The sequence below is a fragment of the Pollicipes pollicipes genome, unplaced genomic scaffold (assembly GCF_011947565.3).
Source record: "Pollicipes pollicipes isolate AB1234 unplaced genomic scaffold, Ppol_2.1 Scaffold_3447;HRSCAF=4054_pilon_pilon_pilon, whole genome shotgun sequence".
NCBI classification, from domain to species: domain Eukaryota; kingdom Metazoa; phylum Arthropoda; class Thecostraca; order Pollicipedomorpha; family Pollicipedidae; genus Pollicipes; species Pollicipes pollicipes.
Genome location: NW_023596297.1, coordinates 29131589 through 29154316, shown reverse-complemented (window position 1 = coordinate 29154316; position 22728 = coordinate 29131589). Strand labels below are relative to the sequence as shown.

The 22728-nt window shown below is 56.7% G+C and overlaps 1 protein-coding gene across 1 annotated transcript; it reads right to left on the bottom strand.

Moving 5' to 3' along the window:
• LOC119092399 (glutaredoxin domain-containing cysteine-rich protein CG31559) lies at positions 1-21185 on the bottom strand. The gene is made up of 5 exons (XM_037215361.1): positions 20961-21185; positions 20529-20798; positions 12018-12251; positions 5743-5808; positions 1-1250 (listed from the first exon to the last, which is right to left on the bottom strand). Exons 1-5 carry the CDS (start codon positions 21183-21185, stop codon positions 1071-1073), a joined length of 975 nt encoding a protein of 324 aa, XP_037071256.1. The 3' UTR covers positions 1-1070.
• Between the last annotated feature and the right edge of the window lie 1543 nt (positions 21186-22728).

The following is a 22728-nucleotide window of genomic DNA, read 5'->3' as shown; positions in this document are numbered from 1 at the left end:
ACGACCTTCCGCTAAATATATTTGACGCAATGGTTGGTTACTTCACCACCTAACGATACACAAACCCTCCGACAAAGAAAGACAATCCAACCCACTCGCGCGTCACTGCTTCTCATGGCAAGAGCCAACTGCGCGCCATCCGGTGAAACCGCCAACAAAGCACGAATGGCCGGCGCCTGTCACCGGACACGCTCGTCCGCGAAAACTGGGAAACCCGACCGCCCCACTGCTGCGGCTCCTCAGCGGCCCCGCATTCCGCAGCGTCACTGCTGCGGGTGACGTCACAAACGTCCCGAAGTTGTTTGTCGCTACAGATGTGCACACCGCACATGCGAAGTCGATGCGGCGCTTTCTGACTTTGCTAAGCAGATGCGCGGTGGGGAATTAGTGCGATGAATCTTGCACGGTCATCAACATTGCAATTGAACAGGCTGTTAAGAACGCGTGACAGTTTTCGCGGTCAGAGCGCCGCAGGCACATTCGTGCGTCGTGCGAGAGTGAGCCTTAATAACGCTTCATGTGGTGACAACGTGTGAAACGCGCCGAATAAAACGCTAGATCGTCACGCCAAAATCCAACCCCGAATGCTGCGCGCTAGTGCACTCGGGCTGTTGATCTTCACTGAATTTCTGGTCATATTGAAGCCCGTCTTCTTCCTCCCGACAGCCAACGCTCCGTCAGATTCCTGGATCCCCTCGATGTGGGTGGGCTGGGCAGTGCATGTCTGATCAGAGAGGAACCCTGGGCATCAGACTGCCGAGGGAGACGGTGTCGACGACTCGACACCATTTGCGTCCAACGAAGTGGTTCTTCCGACTATAGCACAGAGCTGTCTTTGCTCCAAGTTCCAGCGAAACCACTTCCACCCGGATCTGCATGGCAGCCGAGTCGGACGAAGATCCACTCCCACACACCTCACGGAAGCGCGCAGTCCGTCACCGGCGCAGCCGCCGGACGTCCAGCACCACCCCGCCCAGCCGGCACGGCTCGTCTGTCTGGGACGTCTGTCCTCCCTGGGCGCGGTCCCTGGTGCCGCCTCTGCGCTCGCCGCGGCCTTGACCGGACGCAGGTCAGCTGGTGCAGCGGTCGCACACGATCAGGCCCGAGTCGTCGCAGGCGCAGCAGCGCAGGATCACCCACTCGGACGTGAAGTAGTTGCGGTGGCAGGACTTCTTGGAGCCGTTGCAGGACGTGCAGGGAAGCATGCGAAAGCCCCCGCACTTGTCGCACGCCGACGCCGGTGAGGTGCTCTGCAACGGACGGGCGGGGTCAGTGCACTCCTTGAGCCGTCAGTTGCCCAGCTGTGTCTCTCGTGCAGCCGGCCTGAAGCTACTCCGAACGCAGGTGAGCCGGTGCAGCTAATCGACTGACGTGCACAGCATTAATGGCGACGTTTACAGCGCGGTTTTGCTGGCTGCAGGCTCCCTACACCGTTTGTATTTAACGTCGTACACGAACTTCGACACCGTAGGCATTGCGCAAACGGCTAGTCATGTCTTAAAAGTTTACACAATATTGTTGCCGATGAAGTGTAAGCTATGTATTGCAGGCAATGCGAAGCAATGAGCTATCTTGTAATGGCTCGTTCCTGGACCATACCACAGCGGCGTAATAGTTTGTGCTTCCACAATAGACAGTGCCATTTTGCGAAGCGGCCTGTCATGCTAGCCTTTCTAACGACGTCTTCCTTATATGCACCTAAAAGCATTGTACCTATGTAACAGCACTTCCCAAAGGACGGGCGATCTGATGCAAACAGCTTTGGCCCAGTGTTCAACACTCCTGCAGCCGAACCGTGTCGCGCGGGGCAGATAATCATCGCCATAGCGTACCCAACAAATTTCATATTTCAACAATATCAGGAAATCTTCCAAAGAGGTGCCGGACGTGCGTCAAACTGGCCTTTGAGCGTTCGATCGGAGCGCGAGACAATGGAGAAACCGTGAGGCCCAATTCAGCAAACTCCATCGGATGATGAAATTCGTTCGGCGCCGACAAGCGAACAAAGAAGCCTCGTTAACTCATCCTGAACAGGCTACAAAAGCATTTACGCGGCTTTCCTGCCGAGGGCAGCCATCCGAAGCTCGCCGCTTACAAAAACGACGGCTCTCATATATCTCTACGGTTCTCAGATGGCCTGCGAGTGAAGTAGCCGTGATCACTTGCGATGAAGTTGGAGAAAAAGCAAATTGCCGTAAACAGGACTGCGCAGGCTCGGCGGTGGTGACCCCACCGAATGCGCCAACTCTGCAGGATTTCTCCGCCGCGGCCGACGGCGTGACAGTCCGCGCTGCCGGGACCAGTGGCCGCGAACGTGGGCATGCATACACCACTCCAGGCGGGGTGGGGGAGGGGGGGATGGAGGGGTCACGGGACCACGCCACCGGCTCCGTGCGGGGCGCGCGGTGGGTTTACCTCGGCCCCCTCCCTTCCGCGAGTCGACCGTCGCCGTCAGCAGTTGTTCGGCGCCGCGGACCGCCGCAGCCGCCGCAGTCATGCAGTTTCACCATTATCGTCGGAAACCTGCACCAGCTCGTCAGCGCGGCCGCCGAGAGAGAAGGCGCGAAGACGTAGAAAGCCGCGGCACGCCGCCGGCCGACGAGCGGCCGGGAGACGACGAACGCTTTATCGACACCGGCTGCGATAGGTTAAGTGGTTTTTGATTTCTCTCGCCTACGTGGAGCACGCCACGCCGCGGGAAAGCCGGCGGCGGTCTTTACCGCGCGGGCACTCGGGTGTGACCGTGTGCTCTGGGCCGACAGTCGGGCACTCTGCAGCACTCAGCAGCTCTTTGTGACAGTCATTCAGTGCTCTACAGCACTTCGTAGCATTCCGCGGCACTCCGTGACACTCCGCGCTGGGCTCCAGAGACATTTCCCGCCGTTCAACTCCGTTCCCTCCGATAGGTGAACGCGCCTTGGCAAAACCCCAAAATCTGGAAGCCCACGCAAGAAATACGCCGGAATTTATATCAGACACGACTTGTGGACATTCGGATCTATGCGGTCAAAAATATTAGAGGATTACAGCGAATGCAAACAATACACAAAGTATACAAAAGTAGTCCTGTTATTCGGGTAAAATGAAAGCATCTGTATTTGCATACAGCACCTACATTAAGAACCACGGTAAGGAACGTTATTATAAAGGCAAAATGTGAAGAAATGTGGACAGTACAGTCCACAAAGCAAAACAGTCATGGTAGATATTACCACCGGAAGTAATCATTCACATCTATTTACAGCAGGAACAGCCAATTGGCCCCCGAGGCCCGTATTCCTCCACGCCCAAGCCCCAGTTTCCGTTAGGCGGCGGCGCAGCGGGAACCCTCGTCGCCGCCGGCTCTGTTTACTGCATTTCGGACCGATCGGCTGCCGGCCCCGCTCGCCGGCAGGCGGCGCTGCCGGCGCGGCATGCTCGGCGAGCCTTACGCCGGCCGGCGATAATAGGGGCGGGCGATCTGCATAAGTGGGCGCGCCGATAGCAGCGCCGCGGCCTGGCGGGCGCAGGACCGCGCCGGCGGGCGCGGCTCCCCGGTCACCAGGGTGAAAGGGAGGACGCGTCGGCCGGCCGGCCGGCCGGCGCGGTCACGCCCCGCTGCCCCCGCTGTCCCCGGACGGGCCAGTCACCCGACCCGTCGCGACCCGTCTCGGCCCGTCCCGTCCATCTTGCGGCGGCCACTTTCAGATCCAGGCGCCGGTGACCCACTGGCGCCTGACCCTGCCACCGGCCGAGCGCCGCCGGCCGGCGGAGGGTCCACCGTCGCCCGTTGCGAGGGCGGGGGTACGCTTAGGAGCGGACGAGCGCGCTCATTTTCACCGGACGGGCTGTGCGGTGCCGATTTACTGCTCCGTTTCACAAGCGGGGCTCGCAGCACCCTCAGCGGGGCATTGTTGGGAAATGGCGTCCGAAGGTGGACGACGCTAGTGCACCTCCCCGCCGCTTTATTGTCCTGTTTCTCTTTTACTGCCTTCACCTCCAGTATCAGTAAGAATGAGACTACTGTACCTGTCAATACACGTTTGAACAAAAATGCCCGTTTGAGCCTAGGTCAAGACCCACGCACACTGCGCTCTGAACCAGTTTTTCAAGTTTTTGGGTCTGCATTCCGGAGGTGCGACAGACCGGTTTAACCTATGCGTGTGTGCTGTCTAATAACCGATTTCATCTAGATCGGTTTCGGGCATTAGGCCAGGCCTTCCTTGCTAAATGCATGATATCGGACAACGACTGAGCCAAGTGGGAAAACTCACACCACCAGACTGAAAGCCTCGGGCAAATACAGGAGAGGACCGACACCAGAAGACGGCGGGGGGCTGCGGAGAAACTGTCCGCGGTGGCAACCAATCAGCCGCGGCCTCGCCGTCTGTCACCACTGACTGCTGCCAGACTGGAGGGACAGCACGTGCTGCCAGACGGCGGAGGCGCGCGACTGTCGGCACCGCCGGTCAGGGCGGAGACCGCGGTAAGCAGGCGACGCACTGCGGTTGAAGACGGCCGCCGCCGCGCCACCGCAGCCACCTCCGTCTCTTCAGCGGCGTGTGATCCACTGGTCCGAACAACACGCTTGTTGTCGATGGCACGGATACCACATGGGGCGGTGGTTTGAAGAGAGTGGTTGGTGCATAGATATGCACATCATCGAGCTTCTTGGCACATCTTTTCTGGTGTCACGCATGACTATGTAACACGGGACGTCTTCCTAGAGCAGTTGAATTTCACTTGCATGGTGTGCTCATTGCCTATGGCGTGCAGACGGTTATACATATTTATGCATGCCACCCAGGCATGGCTGACTGCAAGCGCCACTTAATCCCGGTCGACACCACGTCGCTCCAGAAAAAAATAATTCCGTACAATGAAAACGAATGGAACCATTAAATTGGCTCCGTTAGATCCTGTCGAGGCGGCAAACCAGCCTGACTCCCACCAAAGGCAGCCGAACTGCAGTTAATTAAAGTCATAAAGCAGCCACTGTACTGGTCGCTCATACCTCGGCAGCTAAACAGCTCACGACCAGGACACAATGCCACCCGCCTGTTCAGATGCATCGTCGCCCTGATCTTCTCGTGCGGATGCACCTGGGAGGCGCCAATTTACCGCACCACGTGGACGGTATTTTACGAGCGGGCTTGTGGCCGGATCGCCCCGTGATACGGTGAAAGCCGCCGCAGCAGCGAGACTCGGTCCGTTTTGGTGTGAGACACTGGCCACGCGCTCGCAGCACTGTGCCGACCCAGTGCGTCCCTGAGAGCTCTGACGCAACCATCTAATTGAGCATCGTTGAGGCAGAGGCATTCGCGGTGCAGTGACTGTTTAACACTGTGTGCAGTGCTCTACGCTGCGTGCAGTACATTGCGCACAAAGAAGAGCTTGCAATAAGTTCGAGAACATGAAGTAAGGGATGAACAAACTAAAGACAAGTTCAACCACAATTCACTGCGCTACTCAACGTTGTATGCATCGCGCTTTTTGGCATGCGGTGCAATGCCTGCAATGAAAAACTTGAACTTTGTCAAACTCAACCACCAGCATGCCACTAATTCTTGACGTTTGTTATTTATGATAACATAACGAGGAAAGCCATAAATACATAAAAAACATAAAAATACATAAAAATACAAAGACATAAAAATACAGCTACAGGACGATTCCGCTCCGAAAGCCACGTGCGATGTACGACTCAGCGCCTGCGGTGGCCGCTGTTGGCCGGTGCCGCGCTCCCATGGCGTCTCCTCTCACCTTGTACGGCTTCAGCATCCGCCTCAGCTCTCCGGTCTCGTTCAGGCGCTCCACAGTGTCTCCTCCCTGCCGGCACGGGTGCAGACATGGTGTCAGAAATGTTGACAAGTCTGTTCTGGATATGAAGCCGGCACTAGCGAGTTGAACAAATTGTGCCACTCCAGCCAATGCGCAGGGAAATCAATCACATCAGACTAACAACGCACGTTAACACATCAGGCTACAAAAAAATGTGAGGAAAATGCTGTTTCTGAAATAGCTCTAAGATGGAAAGTAGAATATTTATTGTGTCGTCTTTCACGAAATACTGAATGGCGAATGCTCAGGACAAAGCCATGAAAAATGTCAGAAAACAAAACGAGAAAGACTGCAATCGTCGCTGGCACGCACAACTCGCACCATCTATTCGTTCCTTAGCGCCGGCAGGAGCTGCCGATCCCACTCCACCTCTCTTTACTGTAACCAAAGCTTTAGCATAACTGCCCAGCGTGATGGGAGCGAGATTGAACGCCGGCGTTTAACGCGTGAGAATAACTGGACACCGTGGCTTTAACACGCGGGGCTATGGGAAAACCACGGAGTGTGCCGAAGTCTCTCCGAATGCTTGAAAAGGCACACCGCGTATTCCTCCGGTGGAAAGTTTGTCATACAGCTCGTTGTTGCACGATGCTACTGGAAGTGACGCCGCTATATGAAGGGCCATCGAACTTAATTTTCAGAGGTGAATTTGCCATAACGTCCCCCACGACACGGTGGATTCAAACCAAGGTTGGGGAAATCCGGCGCTCTCATGTGCGTATGTCAGAGGGCGTGTCGGGTGTGGTCCTCTAATTGATCCAAATGCACGCTTGTTGTGTTGGCCGACATGCACGTTTCCCCGTCAACTTCAGGAGCATACACTGTCTGCCCTTCGCTTTGTTGGACTGATCCATCCCAAATCAAGGTGCAGGTTAACCGCTCCACGGACGTTCGTTCCGTGAGGAGCTTTGCACAATCAGAACAGCGCGTCGGCGGCGCGTGCACGCCTTCCTGGCCGACAGGCCGTTGTTACGAAAGCCTGCTGATTCAGTCCCGAATCACGGCTGGCTGGGAACGTTAATGGCCTGGAACGCCCGGCGACCGACCCATCAAGTACCAGGCCCTGCCTCACGGCGGCAGGACCGGCCTCAGCTGGAGCAGCCCGACACTGTAGAATCGTCGCTGGTTTCGGGTGATTCATTGGAGCAGTTAAGCTATATTTAGTGCATTTACAGCCACTTCCTACCTGTCCATCTCCATTTCTTCCTTTGTTAAAAGCTAGCCTTTATTTCCATCTCCAACTACCCACTCTCCCTCCTGCCTCGCTCTTCTTTCTCGATCTCGTTATATGCGTCCATCTCCCCCGCTCCAGCTCTAATATCTCCCTGTTCATCTATCCAAATATCGGCATCAGCCAGTTTTTTATTCTCCCTTAATCCCTCTTCTCCCCTTTTTTCATCCTCACCCTGCCCTCTCCCACATATATCTACGTACCGCTCAGTCATGCATCTCTCACATATATCTACATGTCTCTCCAAACCTCTATCACTATCCCCAAATCTCCCCTACCTCCATCTCCCTTCCACGTGCCGATGTCCCTTTCTCTGCCTGTTTTCTCGGCTCCCTCTCTCCCTTGCCGGCTCTCGACAGGCGCGCTCTGCCTGTGTCTCGGAGCCGTGAGGCGGCAGTTCCCAGACGCGCCGCTCCTAACGGTCGCCGGGCCGGCCGCGTGGCGGCGCTACCGTCGCCGCAAGGCGACGCGCCTTCCGGGCCGGGACGGAGCAGAACGCGTCCCGTTTACACGCCGGGAGAGGGCTGCATCATGGGCGAGATTTCGGAGCGGTGTTGAGGCGTGCTGCGGTGATGCGTGTCGCAATGCCGTGGCGTGCGTCGTAGTTTCCAACGAATGTTCACGTCACATGTCTGCGAACTGGTATGCTATGCTGCAGTACTTGTACCGATGTCGTCAACGGTCGGCCTAGACACTTCGAACGCAAGTCCGTAGCCCTTTCTTGTTAATTCCGCTTCGCATGGTGTCTTGGTTACCCAACATCTTAACAGCCCCCTTGTCTGAACCAGCCCCGACCGCTCTTGACGGTACATGCCCACCGCCCAGAGCTTTCTCAATCCCTAGAAATGCAAAGGAGGGCAGGTAGCCTATCAGAATGTGGCGTAAGCGCAGCACCGACAGTGGACCACCGCCACTGCGGAACCTCCGCCGGAACGATTGCCAAACGTCTGCCATGAGTGCGGCTGGGGCTGCGTCTGCCTGTCTCGGCCGAGCGACGTCGCGTGACCAGGCCGCGCGCGAGGTCGTCGCCTCCCCAGCCCTGCACTCATTCGCGGCTCATCGGGGCGCCCGCTCTGCCGACCCGTTCCGGCCGGCTGGCGACGCCGGCGGCGCTCCGGGACGGCATGGCGGCCACTCACGGCCGCCGCCGCCGGTCGCTTGCACGCAAATGTGACTTGGTGACGCGGGGTCTGTGCCGAGCAGTGTGTGCTTTCGTTCACAAAAAGATGCTTCTGAAACTCACCGTGGAGAATGTCTGCAGTAGCATATCCAAGTGAACAATGTCTGTTTACATTTCGCAACTAAGATTAATGTTCACAGCCCCTGAACGCCGTCAAACCGTGCAAAACCGCAATATGGATGTTCTTATACGGTGACAATCTAAAATAAATTTGGACGACGGTCACCTTACGGGGCTCACTCCATGGCCTTTGACGATGTTACCCTGGGGAAGACGTTGAGCTGAAATATCCGGGCACGACCCGCGAAGGCTCTGTTATCCACTGTGACTAATGGCTGGCTTGTCTAGTTACAGGCTGACAATTATCATGAATAATGGCTGATCAGCGCCCGTGGGATAGCTCGGCATTGGCATACGTACGTTTCAGTGGGCGGGGAATCGTTATCTAGCTTTGGCGGTAAGAAGCTTAAGGAAAGTGTAAGTCTACTTTGAAGTGATCACATGCGTACTCAAATGCGGCGACTCCCTCTGACACGTGTTTCGCTTCGCTTCGCCATCTGTTTAGTGTTTGTATTGACACGATTTTCATTATTCTGCCCTTATCGTCGATTGGAAGCATGTAGGAACTAAGAATGAAACCATGTCCGAATTTCCCTGTTTTGGATATGATATATTTGGTGCGTCCGAACTCTTCAATATCCATGTATGCGAAGGTGTCACTGCAAAAGTGCCGATGCACTCCAATGATTTCCTCGTTTTATGTTGAGGTCTGCACTTTAGTGCAAAGCTGCTTGAATGAGGTGAGCTTATTGGATAAGCTCATTTACATATTGCTATGATTGCCCATTCGATGGCACGCAAGGCACGAGTCGTTCGGAACATTCGCCAGAAGGGTAAGTCCATGGTGGTCGGACGTGTAATAGTCGAATATGTGATAGGACGAACAATAGGTTTGCAATAGAACGAGCAATGGGTTTGCAATAGGACGAGCAACAGGTCTGTACGGGTAAATGTTTTGAAAACGTTTGGGTATTAATACTGTCGTTCATATGCACTCAAGCAACTTTTGATATGCACGTCAAGACATGCCACGCACTGAGTATTTCTGAGCCCCGGGTGCGTGTCACCCTCTGATGTCGCATGATGCATGATGTCTCACGCTGCAGGGATGGCCTGGCCGAGTGCACGAGCCCGGGCCGGTGCGGAGCGGCCACCTGAAACGGAGCGGCGCACTCGACCCGTCCATGTCCCGTGTCTGGGTTCCGTGTCAGGGTCCCGTGTCAGGGTCCACTATCCGGGTCCCGTATCTGGGTCCCATATTTGGGTCCCGTGTCAGAGTTCATTGTCAGGGTCCCGTGTCTGGGTTCTGTGCCTGGATCCAATGTCTGGGTCCCACGTCAGGGCTCCGTGTCAGGGTCCGTGTCTGGGTCCCGTGTCATCGTCCCGTGTCAGGGTCCCCTAGTCTGGGTCCCGCGTCCGGGTTCCCTGTCTGGACCCCGTGCCTGGATCCCGTGTCTGGCCCCGTCTCCAGGTCCCGTCTCCAGGTTCCGTGGGCGGACCCCGTGTCCGGGACCCGCGTCAGGCGGCTGGTCCGCGGCCCGCCTGTCACCAGCCAGCACACAGCCGGCTGACGCCAGCTGCAGCGGCGCGGGCCGGTTATCGAGCCGGCTACGGTGCTGGTGGCCGGGCGGCCGGCCTCCCAGTGAGTTCGGGGAGCGGTGGAGTACAGGCCGCTAGCTGAGTGGACTCCAGACAGTCCTCATGTCTCGAGATCGCGAGGCGCTCAGCTTAACACTCATGGATACGGGTTTCGGTAATTTATCGTTCTTGGAGTTTAGGGGGCCTGCTTCTGGTATGCGTTGGTCGACGTTTGATGACAAGTACTAGCTGCTAGCGACAAACTCCTCGCTGATGTTTGAAACCCGCTAACGAATGTCAAAGCGAGCTTATGCTTTTCTGCACAACATAATATTTTCATTGTCATGCGTTGTCCACCTGTTACGTTGTGCGAAACACAATTTGCTGCATCTGCAAATGTTTGAAGGTGTGTCGACATGCAAAATAGCTAACCACACCACAATTTGCCGGCCTCAGGCAGCCAAACCGGAAACGTACAAGCGTAATGACATGCGAGGAGCTTCAAAGCAGAATCAGGGAAGTTAACTTCCGTGTCGAGACGACACTGCGAAACGACTGCGCCACAAAGTCACCTGAGCGCAGAATGCATGACGAAACCACGACGCCACGGGAGACAATCAAACGATCAGATAGCGTAAACTGCCTCCCTGACCTGGATGGTTTGTGGAACTAAATGGGTCACCAAGGAGCCACTGACGAAGTGTCACATGGGACGCACATTAACCACGACCGTTTGCGATAGCGCTCGAATGTGCATTACGATGCCGTTAGTCTCGTATCGACCATGCCGTGACAGTCGCGTCGATAAAATGCAGAGTGTATTAGTGACTGGTGCAGTCCCAGCAAACTGGCTATACTTGTTGTCGTGTGATGCAGCCCAGCTCGGCCGTCGTTGACAGTCTGGCACTGCGCGGTAGTCTGTCAGGCGTGCTGCTGAGGCGTTCCACTGCCTGCACCCCGAACGTCAACGACGTCGACGTCAGACGTGGTGACGTCAGCGTCGTGGCGTCACTACGTCAGTGGCAAGACGCAGTCTGCTTAACGCCCCACTGCCAGCATTGCCTCCACCCAGATGCTTGATCGTCAGTGTCTTCTCCCCCTCCGTAGCCTCGCTACCAGCATCAGCTGTGCCTTAACCGTGCCCCACCGTCAGCGCGGTATCCCTCCTGCCGGCGTCAGCGCCGCGGCGTCCCTCGGCAACCTCTCGCCGGCGTCGGCCGCCGCCACATACACCGTACGCACGGTGCCGGTAGCGGTGACCGCCAATGTCTGTCACTAGGACGCGTCAGCTGGCCGCGTCGCGCGTCTCGCGCGGCGCATCTCTGGCGCTGACTGCCAGCGCGGCACATATGGCGCACGCGCGACGCTCGTGACGAGCTGGCGGACGGTCGGCCGAGGGACGCGTCTGACGACGGTCCTGCGGAGCTTCGGCCGGCGAGAGCTCCCAAATTGAGGCCGTTTTCGGTCGTTTTCGAAAAGCGTGAAGCTTAGAGCGCCGAGCCGATGTTTGTGACGGGGCTGGCGCTTAGGGTGCGGCGGCGTCGGAGCTAATGGTGGGAAAATGGCAAGGCTGAGTGACCCGGAGGCACTTTGGGGCTGGGCAATGAGCCGTGGCGGCGTGCATGTGGCAACTGTGCACGTGTTGCGCCATTCGTCCTCTAGGAACACCTGCGCTGGTGCAAATTCCTTCTGCATCTGACATCCGACTTCCAAGAAGTTACGCGCATTGACAATTGAACGCGACTGAAAATGAGCCGCCTTTCACTTTACTGCTAGGATGAAGCCCCAGTGTTCATAGGCTACTTATAAAATCCTCCGCAGGCCATTAACACATTTTGTGTTAATGTATTTAAGCACTTACTTATTCCTATCACTAACACGAGGAACTGCTGTTCATTTCATGGAAAGGAATAAAAGCAAATTTCACATCAAATTAATATCTTGACCGCTTTACCTGAATGGCACGCTTCACTGCTGATATGCCTGACGCAGCTGACCTCCTTCCTCACGGCGCTTTGCCTGGCTCAGACGCCCTCCTGGGTGGGTACATGCACGCGACGCGTACCCACCACACCGGCACATGAAGAGCCGAGGACCCCTCCACACCGAGCAGACCCCGGGCAGCTGCCGGCCCTGCACCGCACTCACCCCCAGCAGCTGTCCCTCGAGGAAGAGCTGAGGCAGCTGGACGCAGTCAGAGCCCAGGCGCTGGCGCAGCTCCTGCTGGTTGGCCGCGCTCAGGAAGAGGTCGCGCTCCTCGAACTGCACCATCTGCGTGCGCAGGATCTGGCGCACGCGCAGGCACTTCTGGTAGGTGCTGCGCACGATGCCCATGGTGGTGATGTAGACCACCAGGCGGCCTCGCTCACGCTCCTTGAAGCTCTGCCGGCGCACGGAACACTGGTGTTAGAGACAAAGCCGGAATTATGTGCGATTTGTAACGTACAGATGAGGCCTTCGGGTTTGTGGAACAAATCTGAGGGGCACTTTGATGACGTAGATGTAAAACAGCGAGTCACATGATCGCAATAGATGAGACGATAGCTGAAACAAAATGCAGAGACCTCACAAGAATGTTTCGCTCTGCAACATCAGTTTGCACCATGCCAGCTTCGCCGCATGTAGCGGCACTTCACTGCACACTTCATCCAGTGGGCGTCTGGCCGAGATCCGCCATTTCACCACCGAGAGCGGCGGATCAGCATAGCCAAGCCATCTGCCGTTGCATTGCCATATCAGCCCAATGACCTCATGAAGCCAGCGGGGGACGTGGTGGGGCGCTGCCGCCGGCTCGCCCCGGGGCAAGCCTCACCGGGCCCGGCCGAGGATCGTCCCGCGGCGGCGTCGCGTCCCGCTCGTAAAGTCGCCGCTCGCCGGCGAGACGCAGCGCCGGCCGCTCGTTCCCGACAGACATGCGGAGAAAACGGCCCGGCTCTGTGGGACGAGTGACCGTCGGCGGTCGTGTCAGTGTCAGTGTCAGTGTCAGTGGCTGCCGGGTCACGTGACCCGCCGGGATGGCTGTTGTGGAGAGGCCCCGTTCACCGCGAAGTATTGGAAACGAGGGAGGTTTTGAACGTTTGAATGTTTTCGAGAGTTCTAATGTCACATACGCTCGGATGTCGTCGTTGATGAGGTACTTAGGTGTGCGCTGATGGACTGCCGGGTAGACAGAGTCACCGCGACTCCTCTGACTGGATGAGAACTGGTCGAGAAAAAGTTACCGCTGTTTCGTCCAGACAGGGTTTTTGTATGTTCCAAGGTTTCATTTTACGCATTTGACCTTCGGAAGAAATCTGTTATCACACGTACCGTGTGGTTTCCGTAATGGCCAAGCCCCACAAAAAACTCATGTCTACGGTTTCTAGTCACGGTGAAAGTCAAAGTAGTGTAAAGACATTCCGTCTAATAGTAAATACCGACCAAGCGTGAAAACCTGACCGTGATGAAAACCTCGTCCACAAGCAGATTACACCTCCTGATCACGGGGCCAGTGGGCAATATCTGCATCGTGGTCGTGCCTGTAGTCCATACAGCTGAATGCCATGTCTGAGTGACCTGCCTTAATCAGAACTGCTGCACGCTTCCCCTCGAGCTGATGCGAACTAGCTGGTCTACAGTCCGCATCCGGCTATGATCTGATTTTGAGAGGCTTTAAGAGTTTTGTTCGACCCCAAGGTGATTATTTCAATCCGTCGGTTTAAGGCTATCCCCCTCCCGCATACTACACGCCACTTCAGAAGACTCCATGATCCTTCCGCAGTCGCGCGCGGGATCGCCACGCTCTCAGCTCTCAGGCGGACGGGTTGGGCGGGACGCGAAAGAGGCGCCGTGTCTGCCGGCTACCGATGGCAGACGTTGAAACTAACCGAGGACACCCCAGAACTAAACAGAGACTCGGTACTTAGGCCTTCCGCTCAGACACATCACACGCTCCACACACCGCAGATCCGACACGCTGGACCGTGAGCCGTCACAGCATCTTCCTGACCACGATTTCGCAAGTATTCATCACGCACAGTGCATTTTTCCCCACATGACCTAAAACTCCACAACATCTCGAGTTCTGCCAGACTCCCCACAAGACAGCGCCAGAACTCTCGACTGCCCCAGGCGCCCCGCAGCGGAACTGAGCTCACGCTGAGCTCCCCACTGAGCCAGGGAGTGGGGAGAGAGTGGAGAACCGCTCTCACACCTCTGCACGTGACGTGTGACGCGGCACGTGCAGGGTGCTCCGGGTCATGACCTGACATGACCCGTCACCAGCGGGCGCCGGTCGGGTCGTGGGGTGACATGAGAACGGTGCAGAACAATGGCGGCAACGGCGCCGCTGGGGTGTCCAACCCGGCCTGTCACCCGCAACTGGGGCGGACAGGCGTCATTGAAACGCGGTGACCTCTCACCGCGTGCCGGGAAAAACACCTGTCACCATGCTCACCGGATAGCGGGCGTCGCCAATCGCGACCTTGTGGGTTTCCTCGCCGCTCGTGCGCGGCGTAGGATTAACTCCCGCAGTCTGCGCCTGAGTACGGGACGGCCTCCTCCCAGGCTCCCTTCTTGGAAGTCGGCGGGCGCCGCCCGCGCCGTCAGGCGTTGCCACACCGGTCCAGTTTGGGCCTTGGTCACCGGCGGCGAGCGGGTGCCGCCCCTGCGGTCAGGTCGCGGCGGCGCTCTGACCGCGCCCAGGTCACAGTGGAGGCGTGTCTCGAGCACCACCCAGCCCCACCCGCGGGCAGGACGGCCGTGGGACCCCCCGCTCGCCGCAGGTGTTTCGCCGGGGGCCGGGAGGCGTCGCCTGCGGTGACCAGTCGTGCCCGCCGGCAGTGTGACCGTGAGGTCCTTGACCGGCCTCAGAGACCGGGGGTGCCCTTCATGGCGCGTTAGCGGTGCCACGCCCTTACCCCTCCCCCTCCTCCCCGCCGCCTTGTTCGTGGCCAGTTCAAGGTCGAGGTCTGTTGGTTTTTGTCGACGTGTGGCAATCATCCGGTTTTGTGCAGCAGTTTCAGCAGTTTTTTTCTAAAGTGAGTTGCGCAGTAGATCGTTTTTTCTCATTAGCACGAGCGTGTCGTCAATGCGATCATTAAGACGGCGCCTTGGATGAAATGATCGGACCACACGCTCATTTGGTGTCGAAACTGCCGTTCACTTCTCAGCACAACATTCGTCATAATCTAGATTCAGTCAGCGACATTCATCTGGGCTCGGTCAGACAATGTGGGATTGAGACTGGATATTCGCAAGTCTGCTGCACGTTATCAGTCGATTTCAGCTGTCGGCGTACAGCACGCGTAAGGCTTTTGTTAATAGTGTTATTTACCACTAGTACTTCTACGACTGCCACTACGATGCTCCACATGAAGGGTCATTGCGGACCGATCACAGGGAAGCAAGCTTTGGAAACCAAAATAAATGGAGATGTACCCAAGGGTGAATCCAGAACGCCACCAAAAACGATTTGCGGAGGAGAAGTGTGAGAACACGCTCTGATTAAAAAGCTCGGCAGATCCCTCTATTTTACTTAAAGGAGTGTTATAAAACAAACCTACTTAGGCGACAATGCGTGGGTTGATATTTAGTCCACAACTTGATTTTTTGGCCGACTTTGACTATTTGAAGAGGTGCATGACCCGGTTGGCGCCCTGCATCCGACATCAGAAGAATCCGAGCACACAGAAAAGCGAGATAATTAAGTGTTAGTCTCAGTTTGTGAGAGGAAAAGTTTGACGCCTTTTACATAGTGTCGGCGTCGATGTTTTCGGGCATTATGCATTGAGCAATGCATATTAAGCGTTAGAACTGATTTATATTCGGTTGTTAAGCGGAACTCGACGGAATTCAATACCGCCTGACCCGATCAAGCAAGATGAATGTGAGGTTGAGGTGTAAACAGCGTACGAGGCCCGACTACAGATTATGAGACAGACTGGCAATAACGTCACGACGCTTCTCATTTCGCACTGCGCTTGTAGTTAAGGTCATAACTCTGATCTTATTTTTTAAAAACGCGAATATGATGATAAAAAAAATATGTAGACGGGATTAACAATGACTGCAAACAAAATAACAATGGCGCACGAAAACCGGTGGACGTTGATGTTACCTCAGGAGCAGATTTTTGCGGCAGATTTTTCGCGTGAACTAGACAAAGCCGCAGCGATGTCATCAGGGTAAATCAACATTTCGTCGCGTACACGCGGAGAAAATGTGCCCTTTCATAACGGTTTCGGCTACGATATGACCCCATGCTCCCCTTAACCACGAGGTTGTTTTAAAGCATCTTGATATTTGTTATCGGCAGTAACAGCACCACTGAATCACCAGGCTTGCACACTCATGTTTGAATATCTATCAAGAAGTTGTTCGCCTAATGCAGTCGCCCTTTGCATAATCAGTACGTTATATCCTGCACGTGGGCAACGTCAAGAGGCTTTGTGAGGTCTGGGCGGCGTGGATATCAGGGACGTGGTCACCACGGAGCTGACCTTTTAACGCAGATCGCCCGGCTCTAGATATGAGCAGATAGGGCGCGTGACTATACCTCGCCTCTCGCCGGACGAGGCCCACCCGGACGCGCCGTGGGTGAGACGGCACTGGCCTCCCGTGCTCCTCACCGCCGGCTTTCCGAGATCCCATCCTGCCGTGGTGACCCGGGGGCGGGGCCGGTGGGAGGGTGCGCTCGTGCTCCTCGCCGCCGGCTTTCCGAGATCCCGCCCTGCCATGGTGACCCAGGCGCAGGGCCGGCGGCGGGCAGCGGACCGCGGGTGACGCGCCGCGCCGCGCCACGCCGCGCCACGCGCCGGCCCCGATCCGAGCTAACGAGCCGGGGGACGCGGCGCGTGCTCCGGCGCCGCCCGGAACACGGCGCCGCGTTCGGCTCCGTTCTGCAGCGCGGTCGCAGCCGGGCGAAGTGGGCCAGGCGGGCCACGCGGCGACGCCGCGGCGCGTCTCCGCTCCGGCGCGCCGGGAGCAAGACGGATCGCTGCGGCGCGACCCGCGCGGCGGCGGCGCAGGCCGGCGCGCGATTCCGCTCCGATTGCGAGCGCCGCGCGCCTGCGGCTAACTGTTCCGGCCGAACCCGTTGTAAAACAATTAGCCGCAGATGTCGGCGATCGTGCGGCGTATTGTCCGCACTCGACGCCCTGCCCGGCGCACTTTCCAAACGCAGCCGGCAGCCGACTCGCAGCACGTGAGGCATGCGTGCCGCGGCCGGCGAGCCTTGTCACCGCCACCGCGGTCGGTCCTCGCGTAACTCCCGGCGCGCGTGCGACCGGCCGCCTGTGGGGTGGCCACCCTCCGGCGCGCCACCCGCCGGCCGCCGTCCGGCTCGCTCACTCCCGTGCGATCGGCGCCTAATGAGCGGACCGTTCGCCGGATGCGCCTCGTCCTCGCCTGATTATGCGGGCCAGGTGAGCGCCGAGCCATCGATCGGCCGGTGCACGGCGCCCGGCTGCCGGGCGCGGACGGCAGCCGGCCGCCGCGGCCTCCGAAGGCCGGCCGGCACCGTTCGGACCGCGGCGCTCAGCGTGCTTTATGTGGTCAGCGATCCGTCGGAGGCCCGGCAGCCGCGGCCGGTCGGTCGGCGGTGTAACGGACTGAGGCCGGCGCCGCGGCCGGTCACGGAGGCGCGCTGGGGCCGGCCACCAACTGTGGCAGTCAGAGGTACGGCTTGGGACGACCTGCGACTGTGACAGTCAGGTGCGGCTGGGGCCGGTCACTGACTGTACCGGTCAGAGATGCGGCCGGCGTACTGGCCGGCGAACGATTGGAGGCAGATGCACTTGTCATGACATAGTACTGTGTATATGGTATGGTGCTTAACGACTACACCATGCTACACGGTTGATGTAATTATGACCTAATGTTTCTCATTTTGCCGTATTATGCTTTCAGAATATTATTATAGCATGATATTATTTACATCAGATTTTATAATTATGGCTACATAACTTCATTTTCGTATCAGTTGCGTTCTGATGTAAACTACGTTCCGAAATCCTGAGTTCATGCTCTAAAAGCAATATATCTTCAGTATACCTGGAAGACCTGTTTTAAGATAAGCATCGAGCAATTACTGACCTATTTTGTAAAAAATACTCGGCCTTTCCAGCAGTGCGCATGGCCACAGAGGAAAAGGTTAAGCAAATGAGGGCATTAAAAACTAAGGCAACTAACAGCCAGACAATGTTTCAAACCTGCGCAGATACTGTCTATAAAAATTGCAGCAATCAATCGTACAAGCCCCAACATCCTACTACTGGATGCATGAACCATGGCACCATGCATCGAGTGCAACTCATTACACAGACGACCAAGCCGAAAGGTTTCGATGACCGGCGCCGAATATGAGATTGCAAAGTAGCTCGCTAGGGAATATCGATGTGGAAGCCAACGTCTTGCCAAACGTTTCCAAAGTCACGTCCTATAACGCGCGTATGCGTTTAGCGTCATACGGGGTTTAAGGATGTGCAGAGAGAGGTTCTCACATATTGAGGTCCGCGTTGCCTTGTGGTTTTGCTAAAATTTCTTCTTTAAGTTGAGTCCCTTATGCTATGCTCAGTTTTCGTGTGGACGTCCACCGCAGCGGTGTGAGCGCTTTCCACAAACTTTCGTCCGCTAGGTGTGGACCAACCCGGACTCGACTATCACGTTTCGTTTCTCCTGTATGAAATATCCTCGGGCAAAGGTAGGTATAGGGTATAGGTAAACACAAAGGTATAACACATGTACACACACATAGGTATAACACATGCACGCTGTAGTTTACCTGTGCATTTCCCTTTCTACCCACTCATGCGTGAGTGACTTGTTCGTATTCCAGCTGGTTATGATGGGGTTTCCAGGGCTGGTCGATCTAAAAGAACCTTAAACTAGGACCACTGGTCCATGCTGTCCGGGACCCACGCAAACTGCTGATCTGTATAGCGCTCTTCACCTGTTTGCACACCCTGTCAGTTATAAAAGACGTGTTATATGAATGTAGTTTAGTTGAGGCGCATTTTACTGCTTTCTACCGGTGGGACTAATTCGAAGATGTATCGACCGCAGGCAGGACATGCAACCGAGCACATTCGGAGAGCCGCATATTGTTTTTCCGGAAAGTAAGGAGCATTTTAGCTAGACTTTGTGCATGCGGTTGGGAGTTTATGCGTGAAACGTCTGCTCATGCATCCATCTCCTCTGTACTCAGCACGGGTCGTCGAAACCCTGCAGCTGGCTGTCTGTGATTCGGGCAACCCACGGCACATCGCCGGGTATCTTATATTGGATGAAGGGCTTGAATGAGTGCGCTGATGGTCTTTGCGAAGTTCATTTCTAGCCCTATTCTTGTTACAGGCTGCCGTGGCGCTTCTGCCCCGAAGACTGTGCCTGGGGCAGCCTTAAGCATGAGACTGTGTATCGGATGTCATGACGCGACTGTGAGAACCACCGGTTAGTGCACTTCAAAGGACCTTTCCGGTTTTCTTGCTGATATTGAGCTAGATTTCCACAGATAGCTTACTTTGCAGCAAGATGCCACATCCTGATAGATCTCGTCCGCGAATCTGGGAAAAGTGTCGCAACGCGACTGACAACGAGCCGCTCCAGCTGCTGGTGCGGCCCGGTGAGTTCGTCGGCCTGGGGCGGACATTGGATCGGCTCATGACCTGCATACTGATGCTTCGCGGCATGATTCCAGATCAGGACTCGCAAGCAGCATGCCGTTTGGGAGCGAAACCGCAAATTAACTGCACATGACGACGTCCGTGTGCTCGCTTTCACAGCTGCGCTGGCAGGGATCTGCAGATTAGCGAGGGGAAAGCAAGCCTCGCGTCTCATGAACCGATCTTCCCAGGACATACCAGCTGAACACGCGATACAGCTGGTTAACAGCTGATTGGTTCGTCCCATGCGCCATGGGTACGAAAACTGATGTGCCGTTGCAATTCAAATCCCCGATAAGTTATAGTCGACGAGGCTATCTTGGCCGGCAAAGACGGCTTCTGTAAAGCTTGCCTACATGATCCGTTTTCCTTTCTGTTGTTGTTGGAACAAGGGTGCTGAATGCGTCAGTTTTCCCTCCTATGCCAAGGATACTTGGGGATTAATGCTCAAACAACACAGGCAATACATGTATCGTCACGAGGCCAGGTCGTACCCAACGACTCGGTTGCCCGTGTGGAACAGAGTCGTGCTTAAATATTCAGCCAACAGCAATGACATGCAAAGCATGCCAAACTCTCACATGTGCGGCGCACATGAGCTCGGTTGTAAAACAAAAAGGGCCTTGAGGTACCGACACCGTACTATCTAATTCTTACACAATCAAAGGATAAAAAGGGCCCTCCAAAAAAGTTAGGGCTTTGACCGTACCTGGCCCAAGTAGCAGCCTAAGCCGTAATTGTCACAGGGTTGGTGCAATTAATGGGCATGTATGTACATGACAGCAGCCAATGTAATCCTGTCTCTTGACACAATGCACTTCATTGCAGAGCCCCACGTCATGCTGACTAATCACCACGTGAATATATGATAGCGACACGCCCCGAAGCACCACGCCATGGCTGGACGACGCTGTGACAATATGCTGCCCTTCCACCGTCAGACACGCCACGGGTGACACGTGTACTCCGTGGCTCCCACGGCCCGGGCAAACCACGCTCTCCAGCGCCCACGGTGCCTCACCTTGGCCAGCGTGTTCTCCTGCAGGAAGGTGGCGATGCCGGCGCGCACGCGGTTCTTGACGCCGCGCACGGTGCCTCGGCCGCTGCGGATGGTCGCGTCAGGCGGCACGAAGAAGTCGCGCAGGCCGGCGAAGCTGTCCTCCTCCTCGCCTCCCGCCGGCTCTCCGCCGTCCATCTCGTTCAGATGGAAGTGGAAGCCGGCATCGGACGGCGGCGGCGCGTCGCGGCGGCGCAGGGCGAGCTCGCTCGAGTCCGGCGGGTCGGCGCGCGGCTCGGAGGGCGCGCGCTGCCGCAGGGAGGCCGTGCCGCACCGCGGCGGCGCCGGGCCCGGCGGGGCACGGCGCCGCGGCGGCTCGGCCGGCGCCGGCGACGGGCTGCGCTCGGGGCTGCGCTCGTGGCTGCGCAGACTGCGACGCCGCGCCGGCGAGCTGACGGCCGAGTCGGAGGTGACCAGCGAGTCCTGGCTGATGTCGCTGGCCGAGTCATCCAGACACACCCCGACGTCGGTCGAGCTGCCGTCGCTGGCCTGCGAGCCGCCATCCGTGGACAGCGCCGCCGTCGACACGTGGTGCTCGAACTCGCCGAAAAAGTAGGAGCGGCCCGGCGCCGGCGGCTTGGCCACGCCGCCGGCGGGCTTCTGCGTCACGGAGGCCGGCATGGCGGGGGGCGCGGCGATCACGGGCGCGGGCGGCGGCGGCGCGGGACCCTTGAGCGGGTTGTGCGCGCGGCGCGGCGGCGGGACGGGCACTGGCGGCGGCCGCGGCCGGCTGCCTTCGCCGGCAACGGGGCCGGCCGGCGCCGCACGCTTGTTCCGCCCCATTTCTCTCGGCGGGCCGCCTCTCTCGCGGCGGGGCAGCCTCCGAGCGGCGCCGCCGCCGACGGGTCGGCTGCGGTGAGCTGAGCAGGCGGGCTGCGCCGAGGGCGGCGGCCTGCCAGGACTCGGAGGATCGTCCCAGCCGCCGGGGTAGGCGGGGTCCGGCCGGGGATGAGAAGCACCTGAGGTCGGCGCAGCTGATAGGACGGCGCACGACGAGAAGCCGCAGGACCGGACAGAACGGCGCTCGGCGGCGAACAGCTCCGTTTGAGGTGCCGCTAGGCCTCACGCGAGCTTCCCGTCATCAGTCACGCTATTAAGGACCGATGAAACGTGCCAGCACTGTGCACCGCGGCTACTCCACCACAGCCGACTGGGTTTTAAACTGATAGTCTGGGACTGTGTGAACGAAGTTGGTGAGCGCCGAGCTAGCGTGAATAAGTTTTTGATTGCTCCCTGTCTCCTTTTCAGCGCCGTCCCTTGTCTTTTGACACACTGACTGTGGTTTTGATTGGTTATTGTTTATGTGTGGCCATCTGTTGCTAGGGCCCCTACATTCACTGGCGTTCAGCTAGTCCACCAAACCCACATAAGGCATCGTGTTCCCTGACACTCTCCACCCTTTCCTCACCCCGCAAGCTGTCAATACTTGCAACACTTTGTACCACCTCCTGCAAGGCTCAGCCGCTCAGTACATGACTGGCTTGATGACGTAGAAAGTCACTGCAAGTAACCAAAACTTTTATGTCGTTTTACCGGATGCTCGCGAGAGCGATACTGAGCCCCGAGTACGTTGCTGTAAGCACAAAGCGAGAAGGCATCGCCACCTTAGTTCATGACATGCTAAACGAGTTGTTGGAAATCTTATTAGCTGGAGTAAGTAACAACCATATATCAGGTATAGAGCACAATTGATGATGAAAATGCTATGCACCATCTCCTTTCTTTTTCTCCTTTTTTATATAGATTTTTTTCGAGTTCGAGGTACAGGTTTTTACCTGATTACTTACTGGTCAAAAAGAGGGTGAAGTTAGTGAAGAAGTTATAGTTAGTAAGTAGAAGTTAGCGAAGTAAACAATACAATCGCAGTTTTGTCATGACATTTGAACACATGCAAATATACAATGTTTCTTATCATTCAGTTACGGTGCGGAAGAGAAGCCGGGTTCATCATCCAGTTGTACTGCATAATAGAGTCTCAGAAAGGGTCTGTTGTTTCGCCTGATCGACGCGGTAAGTTCATCTCGTGGCTGCTCCAAATGGGCCAGCCCTGCAGTAGCAGCCGCGCCGCATCGTACGGGTACGGCTAGTGCACGACTCTGACAAGCCAGCTGCACAACCCCTTCCTGTTAGACATGCTCGGAAAGGTATCTAACGAAATGGTACA